At 44.6% G+C, this 17,639-nt stretch overlaps 2 protein-coding genes across 22 annotated transcripts in view; one reads left to right on the top strand and one right to left on the bottom strand.

Annotated features, from left to right (window-relative positions):
* Window positions 1–13,995, bottom strand: part of SPRING1 (SREBF pathway regulator in golgi 1) — a 333,460-nt gene extending 319,465 nt beyond the window's left edge. For 9 of the 21 annotated variants that reach the window (XM_022597994.3, XM_022597992.3, XM_089894221.1 and 6 more), the window contains exons 1-2: window positions 13,737–13,976; window positions 3,904–4,060 (exon numbers count right to left, since the gene is read on the bottom strand). In XM_022597994.3, coding sequence (XP_022453702.1) covers window positions 3,904–4,060; window positions 13,737–13,847 — 268 coding nt within the window. In that variant the 5' untranslated portion in view covers window positions 13,848–13,976. Of the gene's footprint in view, window positions 1–3,903; window positions 4,061–13,736 lie in introns of all 21 variants that reach the window. The other 12 variants (XR_016387433.1, XR_016387434.1, XM_022597984.2 and 9 more) reach the window with 8 other exon arrangements.
* A 110-nt stretch (window positions 13,996–14,105) lies between these two features.
* RNFT2 (ring finger protein, transmembrane 2) overlaps window positions 14,106–17,639 on the top strand; it is a 63,946-nt gene continuing 60,412 nt past the window's right edge. Inside the window, exons 1-3 of the mRNA XM_022597978.2 lie at window positions 14,106–14,293; window positions 15,935–16,105; window positions 16,619–16,677. Coding sequence (XP_022453686.2) covers window positions 16,631–16,677 — 47 coding nt within the window. The 5' untranslated portion in view covers window positions 14,106–14,293; window positions 15,935–16,105; window positions 16,619–16,630. The remainder of the gene's footprint in view (window positions 14,294–15,934; window positions 16,106–16,618; window positions 16,678–17,639) is intronic.

Genomic DNA, 17,639 nt, shown 5'->3' with positions numbered 1-17,639 from the left:
CTGAAAGTCAGAGACTAACCTGAGTATAAACCCAGCAGTCCCCCCACCTGCCCACCAGGGGCGATCACGAGGCAGCAATGAAAGTCCTGCACGCAAAGAACATAAAGATAAGAGTCTGGAGTCAGGGGCACCCTAAGGACCACAGAACCTGGAATCAGAGAGTGTCTAATCAGAGCTTGCTTCCTGCATGCAGCAGTTTACAGGAAACATGGACTCCCATCTTGTAAGTAGGCTATATATATCCTAATCTACCTAAAATTACCTTTTAGTCTGCTGTCACATATTTGATGCAATCATCACATCGCCTATGTTTTCCTGTGCTAACCTATGCAAGCCAATTTTTCATCTATGCCTGGGAAAAAATGTCATTATTTTTCAAAGAAAAATCTGAAAAGAGGAAAAAACCAAGGTTTTCACTCCTGAAAGTGAGATCCTTCTAGATTTAAAACAAACAAAAAACCTCCACATATACTTTTTACATTTAAATACCTTTTAAATACTTACCATTTATTTAGTAGTTTGAAGGATTTTTTAAAATAGTAGTCACACCTAACCTTTATAAACTGATTTAGGCTCCTTTTAAGTATACATTGCAGGGATTCAACTACCCCTCAGAATTAGGGAATGAGAGTACTCTAATAACCAAGGAAGAAAAATCCTCCCAATTCCCTCCATTCATCATCTAAACACACCCCCTCCAACCTAGTTCATTCATTCATACTCAACTTTAAGAACCTCCTCACAAAAGCTAATTTATTGTTCATAGCTGCTAAATACACATTTCTCTATATCCTTCTGGGAGTGGGACAGAAAAACGTAAGAACAAGTCCTTTAGGGACACCACGTGGCCCATGGGAAACTCCCAGGTGCAGGCCCAGGCCCACAGGTACACACACGGGCCCACGGGTGCACACAGGTGCAGAGCAGCTGTTCCTCACATCATTCCATTCTAAATGCCCCAGCTTCTTAATCCTCAGAGAATGAGACATCGTGAAGCATGAGGTTGTTTTCAGAAACTACTCTGGAAAAACAAAGCATGAGGTTGTTTTCAGAAACTACACTGGAAAACGAAGTCTGTGCAAAAGCAGGAGGCACCATTAAAATAAGAGTGGAAGGGACCAGAAGGGCCCTCACGTCACACGAGGGAAACTGAGGCCTACGAGAACCAGATCGCTGCTGTTGTGGTTTTAACTATGCCTTTTGTCTTCTAAATTAAGACAGGATGATTCTAATGCCACATTAAATGTTTCTGGGATTCTTCCTAACTATTCTTACTCACTTCCTTCAGAAGGGTTATAAATTAAAAATCTGAATAAGCCAGCATGTTCCTCAAAATTCTACCCCAAATGATACAGAGCATCTTATCACATGATCTGTGTCAGAAAGATGTAAAACATTACACTTGTTGAAATGATCTTTCTGCCCTTTTCTCTTTTCCATGTTATAAGTGTTAGCATCTCAGGCCTTCTGTTTTTCCCCAGTACAAACTGCAAGTATTTAGCTTTGAAACCAGGCGGGTCTTTCTAACTCCTGGTGAAAGTCCATCAAGATTTTTCCTTTTGCATCAGAAATGTACTCCTGCAAACATTATTTCCAATGAGGAGTCCTGTGAGATCACAACCTCAGGGTGTGCTGCTACTGACTGGGAAACCAACTTCTAACCTTTGAAAAGTTTGTAACTCTGCTGGTTGTCTTACTGAATAAGGTGTCACCCTGGCAACACTCGTGGGGGTGGCATCTGCTTGCTAAAAGGCAAAAATTCCTGCAAGTTTTCTTTATTACACTGCTTATCTCCTCTCCCGCATTCATGGAGGTAAAATAAAACCTATGGTTCTTGGATTTTTTTTGATTGGTTCTTGGAACTTAAGAAATCTGAGAGTATTTGTCTCACCTGAATTAAGCAGAGGGAAATCATTCTTTTGCTAGCTATGACAAAAGAAAAGGACAAACTGTCATTCATAACTAATATTAAATATTAAAGTCAAGTCATAAGATTTCACACTTTCTCACTGAGTACCATACAAACAAAAGCCTATAAGAAAAAAGCACTGAACTCCAAGTTCAGTCCTGGTCTTAGTCCTAGGTCTGCCCCTGACTGACTAGCTGGGTCATCTTATGGAAGTAACTTTCCTTCGCTAAACTTTACTGTTAAAACAAAGCAAAACAAATGTTACTTGCAATTTAATCTGCTTTTGCAATGTGATCTTAAAAACAGAGCTGGGCACTGTTGAGTCAGCAGTGCATTTTTGTGCAAAATTTTCCAGCTCTTCTAATCTAGGTGGGAGGTTTTCCTGATTCCTTCCTTCAATCCCAAATAATCTCATCTGCTCTGATTCCTTTGAGATCTTTTTGGAAAAGTTTTTTTTTAAAATTATTTTGCTGGGGTTGCAAACTTTAAATATAGATATATAAAAAGCACTATAGTTTCATTTTGAAGATAGCACATGTCTTCATTTTGTTAGGCTCCATCAGGTATCGATGAAGATTCTAATTCAAGGTTACCTGTATCAATTTCAGTATTGTGACATTCATAACCCATTTGTTCTGAGACTCTCTAAGAGAGAGCCAATTTTACTCTTGCAAACTAACCAAATTATTGCAAACCACCAGGTGAAAAGGGAATAAACAATCTGTAAACCAATCGGGGAACTCTGACCACTGTTTGGATAGCTGACATTAAGGAAAAGTGGTACTCTCGGCATGATAATGGTATCCCGTTTATGGTTTGTAAAAGAGCCCCTGCCACCTTGGGCAGGTTCCTGAACCGCTTGGTGCCTGTATCTTCAACTACAAAGTGAAGACAGAAACACCTACACCTCACAGGACTGCTACAACAATCAAATGAGATGTTATTCAAGGAGAGCTTTTAGCCCAGTGCCCAGCATGTAGTAAGGGCTAAATTAATGCAGGCAGAACATTACCAGGAGGCTCTCCTTGGGGGACTGGGCCAGTCTTAGAGTGGTTAGAGCTCAAGCGGCTGTCTAATCCAAACGCCTCGCCAGCACAGGAATCGCCTTTCTTACACACTAAAACTCTGGGAGAAGGCACCAAAACAGATTGTTTTTTTAATTGAGGTATCACTGATTTACAATATTACATAAGTTTCAGGTGACAACTTAGTGATTCATAATTTTTAAGAGTTAGACTCCATTTATAGTTATTATAAAATATTGGCTATATTCCCTGTGCTGTTTGATATACCTCGGTAGCTTATATTCTATACACAGTAGTTTGTACCTCTTAATCCCCTAGCCCTATCTTGCCGCTATAAGAAGAAATTCTGCCATTCGCAACAACGTGGATGGGTTTGGAGGGTATTACACTTAGTGCAGTAAGCCAGACAGAGGAAGACAAATACTTTGATGTTGTATGATATCACTTATACGTGGAACCTGAAAATAAAACTAGTGAATATAACAAAAAAGAAACAGACTGATGTTTTAATAGTAACAGTAAAACATTTTGGAAGTGTTTACAATTCACTTGAGATTATGCAGTCAACAAGTGCATTCATTCTCTTCCTAAATGCCAACACTATGTGGATACGATTCACGTCACCAAGAAGGAAAACTGTTTATCTTGTAGAGTTCACCATCAAAATGAGAAAAAAAAGACTGTTAAGATCTGAAAGTACTGGGGCTGGGAAGAGACTGGCAGGAAGTAGTCAAGGGGCTGACGCATGATAAAATGCTAAAACCGTAATTCTAACTCTGGAGAGTGTCTCTTATCAAACCAAGCTTCTCTGATGTTGAGGGGAACCTTGAATGATGAGTCAGATATAAAAGACAAAGACGTGAGAAGTGTTGGAAATGGGCAAGAGGGGGAAAGACAGCATATAAAATCCCTATTTAAAAACCTACGAATGGCCCAGGGACTGCAGGAGAGGAAGGGAGCCAGACTAACCAAGTTCATCCGTGATGAGGTGCTTCCCTTGAATGGAGTTCCGGCACTGGTTGCTGGGCCGACTGCTGTTGCCCAAGTTAAACTGCACTTTCCATGGGATGGGCTGATCGTGGTCGTGAACCTGGAGGAGATTCCGATCTCTCACTGCCCTCTCCTCCTACAAAGACACCATAAATGACAAGGTTAAAGTATCACTTCTTGCATTTTCACCAATTTTTTCATAGAAACTACAGTAATAGGAAAGAAACACTATAAAACAGCTTGCACAACAGGAATCTGCACTCCCCTGGTATGAGCAAAGTCTGAGCCAAAGTCATGAAAAAAAATGCAGGGCTTCCCTGGTGGCACAGTGGTTAAGAATCCACCCACCGAGACTTCCCTGGTGGCACAGTGGTTGAGAATCTGCCTGCCAATGCAGGGGACATGGGTTCGAGCCCTGGTCCGGGAAGATCCCATATGCTGCGGAGCAACTAAGCCCATGTGCCACAACTACTGAGCCTGCACTCTAGAGCCTGTGAGCCACAACTACTGAGCCTGCGTGCCACAACTACTGAAGCCCATGTGCCTAGAGCCCGTGCTCAGCAACAAGAGAAGCCACTGCAATGAGAAGCCCGCGCACCACAAGGAAGAGTAGCCCCCGCTCGCCGCAACTAGAGAAAGACCGCGCGCAGCAATGAAGACCCAATGCAGCCAAGAATAAATAAATGTATTTCTTTTAAAAAATGCAAAATAAACCTGCAGGAAGAAGTAATAAATTAGGGCTATGCTTCAAAACTGGCAGACTTACATAAATGCCCTTGGACTACGTGCATGTTATGAATGTGTACAAAAGCATTAATTTTGTCAAAAAAATTTGGAGGGAAAAGTTTTGAAAGTTTTCTGATGGCAAATCATTTAAAATATTTTTTATATTAAAACAAATACATTGTGGAATAGAATGTAAAATCTGAATACACGTTTAAAATAGAAGAGGAAACTTCAAAGAAACTTTCCAACTGTCATTTCAGACAATACCTGGACAGGTCTAGGGCACAAGGTTACTTTCATTTGCAGTGAGGAGTTTAGTGGTAAACTAAGGGGAACGCTGAATTGGGAGGTTGATTTCAGGGGCAAGAAGACGCATGTCAACTTGCAAATTTCTTCTATGAAAAAATACTAAGTATGTGACCCTCAGAACATACCTTTCTTTATAAAAGACACCCATGCCAGTCAGCCCTTTACCGAGACATGCAAAGTGAGGAGTTGCTCTAGAGGCAAGAGTTTAGATCTTTTCTCCTAGCCCCCAAGGCACAGTCGGGCTTTCCAAATTGCCTTTGTTATACTCTTAAAGAAACTAAGTAAGGCGCCTGAGTGCCAAAAAAACAAGCCATGCAAGAAAGAGCCATCTTCTCAGAGGATTCTTCAACCTATCTATCACTGGAAAACAAAACAATGATAAGACTCCCTCCAAGAGGATTTTTATACATAATAGTTTAACCATTCTACCATTTTAATAGAGCTCTGTGGCTTTTGCCATTAAAAATGATCTGTCATGTGTCACTGTTTGAGAAAAAGGGACTAACCTTGAAAGTTGATGGCAAAGGTTATACTTTAAGAAAATGGGAAAGAGCTATACAGTTACTAAGATATCTCTAGGAAAGCTATGTGGGAAGACATATTTAAGACATGCAAATCCACATCTACTTTGGCACAGCAAACACATGTTTGAGGCCTAGCCTCTGGAAAGTACAGACGTGTAAGGGTGCACTAAGATGTCTACTACAGCACCGTTTATGTGGTGGAAAAAACCTGGAACCCCAACCACAGAGAAATGAGTGAATAAACACTGGATAGCCATAGCTATTACCTAAAAATTATGTATGACTGATGTGTATTTATCTAGAGCAGGAGTCCTTAAACCTGACTTGCATATCAGATTATGTAAGGACTTCAAATTCTAATTCCTGAGCCCAACTCCAGACTGAGTAAAAAGCTCTATGGATGGGACCTGGGAATCAATATTTTTAAAGCACTCAGATAATTTTAATACAGAGGGCTGCAGATCCCTGGTGGATGTCCATAGTATATTAAGGAAAAAAACAAGTTACAAAATAATGTGCATATTATCACACATTGTATTATGGTAACTGTATTAATACATACATATGGGTTTATAAGAGCTGAGATAAATGCATGCAAAGATACTACAAACCATTAACATGGAAAGGACATAGGTGATTATTAACATTTTTCATCATCGTTGGAATAGTTTCATTTTTAATTTAAAATAAAATGATAAAAAATTATTAAAAACATGATGACCATTAACAACAGGAGACACTAAATGAGGAATCTACAGGAACTCTGTACTATCCTTGAAACTTCTCTGTAAATCCATAATTACTCCAAAATTAAAAGTTTATTTAAAAAAAAATGACTGCCAACATGAAAGACATAAATTGCCCACAATCCCATCAGTTGAATAAAGCTGTATCTATTTCTGCATATTAACTTCTAGCCTTTGACCCCAGCATTTATACTACAAATTAGTATGCTTCGCATTCAGCTCCTCTTGACACTAATTGGATGGTAAACCATTCAAGTACCTACATTATCTTGATAATCACATTTTCAAGGCTATATAATAATCCATCACCTTGATGTGCTGTAATTTAGTAAAAACATCCTCTACAGACCAACGTTTAAGCCCACCCCAGGTGTCTGTTATCATAAATAGCACTGCAATAAAAATGTAGACCTTTTGCTTATTCTCGAGTAATTTGTGGTAGGAATTATTATTAGTAGAGTCAATGCTAAATAGTGGCAAATATTGATAATTTCCCAAAAGTTATATATGCCATTTGTAACATAACCAGAATTTAAATAACAGTGTGCCACTCCACTATTGAATTTTTTTCCTTTATTTACTAAAGGTAAAACAGTCCTTCAAGGTGGCTTTCATTTCTATTCTGCCCCCTCTCTTTTGTTTCTTTTATAGGAAAGAACTGGCACGAGCAGGAACAGGATGGGTTATATCAATACAAAAACAACATCTGTATTCCTTGGTTGGGGCAAGAAAAGGACTTAAATGCAGAAGTCTTGAGAATATGGGAAAAATCACTTAGGTGCACAATGCTTAACCACCTGTAAATTCATGAGTTCTGCTGGGACCATGTCAATTAACGGCATAATCAAGCTATGTGCAAACTAAAGTGCACTTGAAATGCTACCCTAGATAAATTAACAGCCATAAAGACTTAAGAAGCTGGTCAAAGTACAGTAAACTGGATCTCACAACAAGGTTGAAAGTGCTCTTGACATCACTCTCAAACTTTCCTGTTATTCCTTCTGAAAGAAAATGAAGAGTTCACGGACAAGGGCATCCCAGAAGGACCTCTTTCACATTACTGTGTTCCTGGTAAATAGGATGGCAATTCTCCCAGCACTTGTACTTGTTTTCAAACATGAATATTTAAGACCTTTCCAAAAGAACTGGTAAGAGTTGTACAACCAGAAAAGACCCTACAAGACATTGTGTAAGACATAATGGCAAATGTAATGAATTAGCACATGATCGCTTTCCTGAAGGTCCAGTCTTGCAAGGGTGTGGTGAAGGGGCACTGAGGAGATTCCTTCATTGGACAGGTGGCTTTAAACCTTTCCGAAACTACCCTACTAGGCTGTCTCAATTTTAAGCACCCCCTCCCGTGTGTATGATGTGTGTGTGTATTTTTTAATTCAAGATTCATTCAAAGGTATCAAGTTCTTACAATGTGTGAAAGATACAGAGACAAAGATAGGCAGGTTCTCTATTCTCAAAGAGCCTCCAGGGTCTTCCCTGGTGGCGCATTGGTTAAGAATCCACCTGCCAATGCAGGAGACACGGGTTCGAGCCCTGGTCGGGGAAGATCCCACATGCTGGTGGAGCAACTAAGCCCATGTGCCACAACTACTGAGCCTGCACTCTAGAGTCCGCAAGCCACAACTACTAAGCCCGCATGCCACAACTACTGAAGTCCATGCGCCTAGAGCCCGTGCTCTGCAGCAAAAGAAGTCACTGCACTGAGAAGCCGGCGCACCACAACAAAGAGTAGCCCCCGCTCACAGCAACTAGAGGAAGCCCGCACGCAGCAACGAAGACCCAATGCAGCCATAAATAAATAAATAAATTTATTCAAAAAAAAAAAAAGGAGCATCCAGAATTTTCTTCATAAACTACAAGGCGCTAGAGAAATGTTTTTATTACTAATGTATATTACTTAACCTCTGATTCAAAAAGGGGTATTTTAATAACTGTCCTGTCTCTTTTTCGGAGGTTATCATTAGGGTCAAATGAGATGTGTCCCATGTAAGCAGTAAAGCACTTAAACATAAGGCACTGTCATTAAAAGAATCGCTTATGATTCTCAAAAGTAAAAGAAAAAAGGGGATAAAGGCCAGAGGGAATCCCAATGTCTAATATTTGGGGAATAGCTAATAAATAGCCTGATCATGGAAATTTTTAGTTATAAAAACTTACACCCAGAAAGAGCTTTTAAAGATGAGGAAAATGCATATATGTTAAGTGAAGAAACAGTAGGCCCTAATTATATTTTGAAAATATGAAGAAAGAAAATATGCCCAAATATCATCAGTAAATCCCTCTGTTTGGTGAGATTAAAGATAATTGCTTTCCTCCTCTACCCTGTGCAGCACTTTACAGACTCTGAAAGGTATATGTACCTTGGTGATACGGTGAAAAACAGAGCAGAAAAACAGATTAGCAACTCTCTCTTATGATTTATTACACTTTATATAGTGTCTAACTTGAAACCAATTTACCTATTTAATCACGTTAAAGCTAAAGATGTTCATATATTTTCAAGGAGTTATGCAAACAGCCCTGACACTGTCTGGAACTGCACCACTTGAACAACTATGAGAACAGTTATTTACATGAGAGGACCTCTAAGGACCCTTCTGACTCCAAGACGGATCTCTAATCTCAGCTCAAATGCCCCACAGAGTTAGGCCCACCTTGCCGCTCTATCACAGTACCTTGTTTTGTATTCTTTGTATCACAAATTATTATCTGAAATAATTCTGCTCATTTGCCATTTCTACCCCTCACCCCCTACAGAATATAGGCTCTGGGAGAGTAAGACTGTATCTGCTTTGCCCCCCACTGTATCTCCATCATCTAGCAGACAGTGCCTGGTACAGCTGGTGTTCACTAAACATCTGTTAAATCAATGTGCCCAAGTCACCTAGCACCCAGTCCTCACCCCAATGGCATCCCCACCAAGGTCACTAATTTCTCCTGTGCTCCCATCCCTACAATTTAAACTATCCCCCAAAGCATTAATTAACATGAAAATCAAAGCTGAAGAGAATAATCAACTATTTTCTAGGCAAAAAGTGGCCACATCTGCTCCACAAGTTCACAGTCTCACTGAAGCAGAGCTAAGGATCATATGAAAAACTCCAAAGCTTTCGAGTTTTTCACAGCCTCTTCTCAATTAATTCTAACCACACCCACCCCACCTTCCCGTCCAATAGACAGACAGCTGTGCTACAGCACAGCTCCTTACAGATGGAGCCTGAGGCTAGGCAAAATGGAGCAGACTCCCTCAAGCCACACAGCTCAGGAGTACCGAAACTGCAGCAGAGGATAGAGCAGAGGAGCAAACTCACAGGCACGCAGGAGGGGCATCAGTCAGAATAGGCTCCAAGGATCCTTTACAGTTTTAAAAATTATTGAGGACTTCAGTATGTGAGTTAATGAGGGTTATGGCTATTGATATTTATCATACTGGAAATTAAAACCAATTCTTAAAACATTTAAATAAGTTATTTATTCGTTTAAAAATAACAATAATGAGGTCTTCCCTGGTGGCCCAGTGGTTGAGAGTCTGCCTGCCAATGCAAGGGACACGGGTTCCTGCCCCGGTCCGGGAAGATCCCACATGCCGCGGAGCGGCTGGGCCCGTGAGCCATGGCCGCTGAGCCTGCGCGTCCGGAGCCTGTGCTCCGCAACGGGAGAGGCCGCAACAGTGAGAGGCCCGCGTACCGCAAAAAATAATAATAATAAATAACAATAATGAGCCCATTACATGTCAACAGTTTTTCATGTGTGTGTGGGGGAAAATGTTTTTCAAAACAAAAAAATATACTTGGTGAGATGAGAAAATGTCTTTACATTTCTGCAAATGTTTTTAATGTCTGGCTTGACGGAAAACAGCTGGATTCTCACAACTGCCTCTAAATCCAATTTATTGCAATACATTGTTCAGGTTGAAGCTTATGAAGAAAACCTACCTCACACAAATGTGCAGTTGGAAATAGGAGTATTTTAGTGGCTCTTCCAGATAATTATGGATAATCTTCTTTGATACTACTTCAAAACTTGACAAGTATACTTTCTTAAAAGTTCACTGCAAATGGTGCAGCCACTTTGGAAAACAGCCTGGCAGTTCTTCAAAAAGTTAAACACAGAGTTACCAAGTGACCCATCAATTCCACTCCTAGGACAATACTCAAGAGAACTGAAAACATATTTCCAAACAAAACCTTGTACACCAATGTCCATGGCAGCCCTAGTCATAATAGCCAAAAGGCAGATACAAACCAAGTCTCCATCAAATGATGATGGCTAAACAAAATATGTTAGATGCCTACAACGGCATATTATTCAGACATAAAAATGAAGTACTAATACATGCTACAACATGGATGAGACTTGAAGACTGGCTTTTAACTGAAAGAAGACAGACAAAGAAGACCACATAGTGTATGTTTCCATTTATATGAAATGTCCAGAATACGTAAATCCATGGAGACAGAAAGTTGACTAGTGGTTGCCAGGGGCTTGATGGGCAGGGATAGAGAGGTTATAGCTAACGCGTTTCTTAGGCAGTGGGGGAATCAGATCCAGAAATATCTGCAAAACAAAACTGTTGCTGAAAGTTTCAGGGGATTCACGATCACCCCCCCACACACACACACACACATACACACACCCCTAGGACTGTAGTCACAGATCACAAGTTTAAAAAAAAAAAAAAAGACACACGGGGAAAAATAAAAAAAGAACAAGGTACACCAGAGTACCTAAAAGGCATTTGTAGGAGGAATTCCCTGGTGGTCCAGTGGTTAGGACTCTGCACTTTCACTGCTGAGGGTCCGGGTTCGATCACTGGTCAGGGAACTAAGACCCCACAAGCCCCGCGGTGCAGCCAAAAAAAAAAAGTGGTTGTAGGGAAAGTCACAGTGTAGACAGCATCCGAGTCAGACAGGAAAAATTAGTAGGAGTGCGCCAAGCTGGGAAGAAAGGAAGAGTCACCCCAATTAAAAAGATATGATTGTTTGTTCAACCAATATTTGAACACCCATGAAGTGCCTGGTAGTATTCTAGGGACTGAGATTCTATGAACAACACAGACAAGGTCCCTGGTGTCCAAAAAATTACGTTCTAGAAGGGAGAGTGAGGGGAGACAGATAAACAAGTAAATGATCCAGAAATGCTCAGTAAGTGATGCTTACTGCAGAGAAAATAAAGCAGGACTATGGGCAAGGAACTGAAATCACTGAGACTGTGTCACCTGGTGTGACCTGGAGCAGTAATAGTTAGCCTCACCTGAACTGACAAAAAAAAAAAAAAAAAAAAACACTCACAATGCAGAGATCCTGGAACGGGCGTCTGGAGTTTTAGCTGAGTGCAACAGGAACCCAAAGAAGAACTATACACAAGGGAGTGCTGGGATTTTTTTTTTTTTCTTTTTTTTTCAGATTATCACTCCTCCTGCTGGTTAGAGAATAGACTGTAGGATAAGAAAGGAAGCAGGGCTTCCCTGGTGGCGCAGTGGTTGAGAGTCCGCCTGCCGATGCAGGGGACGGGGGTTCGTGCCCCGGTCCAGGAAAATCCCACATGCCGCGGAGCGGCTGGGCCCGTGAGCCATGGCCGCTGAGCCTGCACGTCCGGAGCCTGTGCTCCGCAGCGGGAGAGGCCACAACGGGGAGAGGCCCGCGTACCGCAAAAAAAAAAAAAAAAGGAAGCAGAGACCTGTTGGTGGGCTACTACAGCAGTCCAGACAGGGAAAAGCAGAAGGTATCTGTGGCTGGGGAATGGTAGTGCCACTCAGTGAGGCTGGGAAGACTGGAGAGGAAGTGGTGGTGGAGAATCAGGAGTTCTGTTTTGGCCAAGTATGAGAAGCCGACAACGCACGCAAAAAGGGACGTCAAGCAAGCAACGGGATATAAGAACCTTGGGGTTTCTGGATAGGTCAAGGCTGGAGTTAGAAACAGCAACAGCATACAGCTGGTATTTAAACCAATGGTGCTAGAGATGAGCTGGGTCAGCTGGGAGCAAGGTAGAGGGCTGAGTCCGGGGTCACTACAGCACCCACCTGACAGGGAAGGAACAACACGTGGCCATGAGCAGGTGTCTGCGAAGTTGTGAAAACACAAGTGCAAGCACTTAGCCTGCATGAATGTCACCGACGCACCCCAGTCACCAGAAGAGGCTTACAACACTCAGCCTCTCTGTTAGCCTGAGGTGAGAGGTGGGCTACAGTCCCCTAACTTTCCGTTTTACAATCTCCTAAAACTAAGGTGACCATATCACTTAGTATTTCTTTTCTATTCATTGACAATTTTTTTTTTTTTTGCGGTACGCGGGCCTCTCACTGTTGTGTCCTCTCCCGTTGCGGAGCACAGGCTCCGGACGCGCAGGCTCAGCGGCCATGGCTCACGGGCCCAGCCGCTCCGCGGCATGTGGGATCTTCCCGGACCGGGGCACGAACCCGTGTCCCCTGCATCGGCAGGCGGACTCTCAACCACTGCGCCACCAGGGAAGCCCTCCCATACTTTTCACATGTAATGGGCTCATTATTGTTATTTATTATTATTATTTTTTGCGGTACACGGGCCTCTCACTGTTGTGGCCTCTCCCGTTGCGGAGCACAGGCTCCGGACGCGCAGGCTCAGCGGCCATGGCTCACGGGCCCAGCCGCTCCGCGGCATGTGGGATCTTCCCGGACCGGGGCACGAACCCGTGTCCCCTGCATCGGTAGGCGGACTCGCAACCACTGCACCACCAGGGAAGCCCTCATTGACAAATTTTATACGAATATGACCCTTGAGAATGAAAAGGGGAGCTTTTCTAACTGCATCAGCGCAAGAGTATAAACCAGCGTTGTCCCGGGTACACCCTGGCATATGCTCACGCTTTCTAAAAACCTAAACGCCTGAACTGGACTTCTAAACGAAGGGACAATGCTCTAGGTAACATTTCCCACCAAAGCATCCTGCCTTTTCTCCCACAAATTCGCACAGAAAAGAAAAACTAAGCGGATGGGGAGGTGAAAAGAAAATTCCACTCAATCACGTTATGCACAGAAAGAGCACCTCGTGGGTCCTGAGGCGTCTCCCTGCCGGACAACCGAGCCCCTAAATTAAATGAAAACCAGGCACACCAGCGCTGGCTTCGTAGCTCAGCTGGGCATCTTACTGGCCCAGGCATCTCCACCTTTCCCAGTCTCGAGTTACCCTGCTGGAACCCGGGGACACCGCCCCCCAGAACGGCCGCGAGGAGAAGGAAGAAATGCTCGCCCCTGCTCAGCACTCAGCCTGGCAGGTAGGAGGTAAGGAGACGGCCCTCAGGGTGATAACAAGCACAGCGTAAGGGCCCACAGCACCGGGTTCGAGTCCCAGCTCTGCCCCTGGCCTACCAACGAAATGGGCGGGTCCCTTCGCCCGTCCTCAGCCCCGGGACACGAACGCCCACCTCTCCGGAAGCGGCCCGGCGCACCGGACACTCAGGCAGCGCGGCTGCAGAGGCAGCTTCCCTCACCCGGGGAGGGAGGGCGGCCACTGACCTGCTTGAAGGTGCTGGTGAGGAAGTAGACGAGCGAGAGCCCGAAGACCAGGGCGAGCACCCACCTCTTCCGCAGGAGCCGCCGCCACACCATGGCCGCCAGGTTCACCATCCCGGCGCGGAGCGGGACAGGCCCGGGGCCCGGGCGGCATGGCCCCTACGCGGCCGGCAGCCCCATGGCTCGCGGCGGGCGCCGGCCCCGCGGCCCTCAGCCCAGCCAGCTCCCGTCAGCCACCCCGCGCCTCCCCCACGTGACCTCGCCCCACACACCGCCTGCACACCTCGCGCGTCACCCGCCGGCCTCGCTCGGCCTCCTCCTCATTGGTCCCTGCATAGCGGCGGCTTCCTATTGGCTGAATTCCGGGAAGGGGGCGGGCAATCGTGTGCGTGCGGCCGGTGGAGTTGTTGCCCGGGTCTCAGCGCCGGGCGCCGCGACCTGAGAAAGAACCTGGGGAGAGGCCGGAAGCACTCGGAAGTCAGGTGCTCCCCGGGCCGAGCGAGTGATTGGCTTGGAAGCACGAGAATGATGCCACTGAGATTGCCGAATCGTCTGGGCAGGTAAAAAGATAACGTTATTTTTTTCCCCCCGGTATGGTCAGCGTAATCTCCTGCCCTTTCAGTCCTGGGGCGTTTCGCGGTAAACTTTGGTTGCAGGAATGAAAAACGCTTGCAGCATTGTATACGGAGCGCACCTGCCTGCTTCCAGTGCATGTGATGCAGGAGATGCTCTCTTGCGTGCATTTCGGTGCAGTCATATAACGGCTCGGGGGTGCAACTTAAAACCTCTCATACATTGAAAACTCTGGTGAAATCCTCCTTAGGGATGGAGCGCGATGTATGGAGCAGAGGGTAAAAAGGCATTTCATTCAGTCATTCAGCTGCATCCCACGTGCAAACGTTTTATTACAGAATTCGATATTGGAATAATTATGTACGGCCTGCTGCCAACACAGGACCTGAAGCCCCTTCGAAAGCAAGCACCTGAAAGTGAAATCTTGGGTATTTTATTTAGGGGGCTGTGTCAAATTTATGGATGGAAACTTGAGATTCTGTATTTTATTTTCCCCAAGGATTTGCTGGCGATGAGGAATCATTGCGGGGGGAGGGGGCATTAAGGCGAGATTGCAAGTTCTTGAAACAGATTTAGGGGATGAGCTTTCCTTCATATATGAAGATGGTGCTACTGACCCATCTTTTGGCTGATTTTCCAAATGAGAAAGGAGGCTTAGCTGGTGGGTTGTCTCGCTAATCAGTGGCCCTGGTAACACCAGTGCTGTCCCCTGAAGAAGGCTGGTCAGGATCAGGAAGTCACTCAACAACCCGTATGGCACCCTGAACTAAGAGCGCCATCTTTGGTCCTGGTACAAAAACAAATATTCAAGGAAACTAAACCAACTCATGAAAAGTCTCTGGCCTTTATTTCTTCTCTAGAGTGAGAGGTCAGGGAGGGAACAAGGGACGTAGAAAAAGGTAAGTGAGAGACCCATTGATGTTTTGCTCATTGAGTAAATACTTGTTGAGTGCTACTCTGTGCCAGGCAGCGTTCTAGATGTGGAAGCAGAAGGGCAAACCAGGCAGGCCGATCGTGTCTTTTGTGGCATTCACATTCTAATGGAAGACAGGCCATAAATGAATATGCAAACATGTAAATAAATGATAAGTGCTATGAAGAAGGTAAAACGGGGCAATGTATGTTGGGTCAGGAGGGTGAGAGGAGAAGGCCTCTGGAAGGAGGTGACATTTGTCCTGAGGGAGCTAGCCAGAAGGAAAAGCATTCTAGGGAGAGGGAACAGCAAGTATAAAGGCCCGGAGGCAGGGACAAGCTGGCACGTTTGAAAAACGAAAAGGCCAGTGTGGTTGGAGGAGAGTGGAGGCAAATGAGGTTGGGAACAGGTGAGGCCTGCAGGCCAGGAACAGAGCTTGAATTTTATTCTGATTGCAGTGGGTAGCCTGCGGAGGGCCTTAAACATATTTCCTGTGTTCCCCAATCACGACTCAGAGTCTGACAATAGGACAAGATATTAATACATTCAGATCATAACGGTCCTCAGGAGTCCCAACAAGGGATCAATGGAAGGCTAACAAGGGACAAGGAGGCAACAGAACCATCTGCTTATAACTACCCATGAAGCCCTAAGACTTATTCTCAGGTTCAAGGCATCCCATGGACTATTCACTTAAGTGTTCTATTCCATCCAGGGTTTGGAGCCTCTGATAAGCTCCTGTGACCCGTGCATCCCTTTGGAGAGGAAGAAGAGGGAGAGGCCTGCTTTCTCTGGAATCCAGTGGTCACATCCCCACCTGAATGCCCACCTCAGGTGTCGTCAACATGGAGTTCTGAAGTCCCTGTGGTTCCTCACAGTGGACCAGGTGACGTGTCTCCATGAGAATTCAGATCTTCGTTACCACTGTATTAAATGTGAGGGCTGGAAGGAAGCTTTGGGTTCAGACACTTCACCCCTCTCCCATTTAACCTATGGGAAGCCTGAGGCCACAGAGAGGTTACCAATTTGTCCAGGGTCACACAGCAAATTAGGGGTGGCATCGGTCCAGGATCCATGTTTCCTAACTGTCTGCAGCTCACTTGACCTCCTCCAGCACCTCTTTGCTTTACAGTTCACTTCTTTCTCCTCTGACATGAGAACTTCCTCCACCTCCGGTCTCATCCTTCTCATCCATGAAATGGGCTGATGACACTTTCTTCATGGGACAGGGTGTTGATTTGAGGGTTGAATGGCATAACAGACTGAAACACAGTTTGCAAAATGTCAGAGAGCTCTAGGGAAGTAAGATACAAGTAGTACTTGTTTATGGTTACCATGGTGATCTGACAGGCACTGAGAATATTGGGAGACTCTGGCTCATGCATGTGTTGACTTTTAGGTCTTAAGGAAAATGCAGAGACGCCACAGCAGCAACACGGATAACGTTCCACCTGAAAGGTAGGCATCCCCTCATTCCATCTGAGGCTCTGAGCTTCAGGTGGTCAAGGGCAACCCAAAACTGGCTGGAGTAATACCTGCCCCTCAGGGCTACTCGTTAGAAGAGCAGAGGAGATCTGACTGGACACTGCTTTGCACGGCAATGGCCTCATATCCTCAACACGTGACAGCTTGCTGTTGCTCTTATGGTAATTCTCAAAGCCTGTGCAAACAGTGATCCACTTGACTCATTGTATCAATGATTGTACCCAGGGGATTTTAATTTATAGAGGTGTCTGAGTGGCAACATGGAGAGGAGGATGACATTGAAAGAAGATTTTTATTACTTGCATTTTCCAAGATAAGGGGGCATGTCACCCTATGCAGGGCCACATGGGGGAAGCACCGGGGTCAGCCAGGAGGCAGAAAGGAGCAAAGGGAAAGCATAGGTCACAGCTTTTATTGTGTTTTCCACACAGAGTAAGGCAGGGGAGGGGAAACAACTTAGGATTGACTAGTTTGAATAATGTTGGTGGACTCTAGGCTGTAGGAGTGGTCTCTAGTTGTCTGTACCTGGCCCTGAGTGATTTGGGGCAGAGGAAATATTGGCTGAGAATGGGAATTAGATAAAGGAGGTGGTTAGGGATGTGAGCTCTGGATCACAGGGGAGTTGTAAACAACTTTGGCCATTAGTTTGACCCTATAATGTGCAGATGCCAAATAGACAAGTACAGAATCTAAGAAAACGCAGTTAAAACACTAATAAGCTAGAACTTCCATCTACTTAAGCCAAAGAGAGTACAGACCATGGGGACCTGTTCTCAGGTTGTGACAGTCTCCCAGCCACAACCCCCTCACCATGCTGGACCATACATCCAAGGAACAGGCAGCCAAGCTTTTCCTCCCTTGCAGCCCATTTCAAGTCCCCTGCAATTCTTGAGATTGGCCACACAATCACGAAGTACCCACCAGTCCAGTATTGA

The sequence above is a fragment of the Delphinapterus leucas genome, chromosome 14, assembly GCF_059928025.1.
Source record: "Delphinapterus leucas isolate spDelLeu-1000000601 "Yukka" chromosome 14, BTC_Dleu_Yukka2, whole genome shotgun sequence".
NCBI lineage: Eukaryota > Metazoa > Chordata > Mammalia > Artiodactyla > Monodontidae > Delphinapterus > Delphinapterus leucas.
This window is presented reverse-complemented; position numbering and strand designations above follow the sequence as displayed.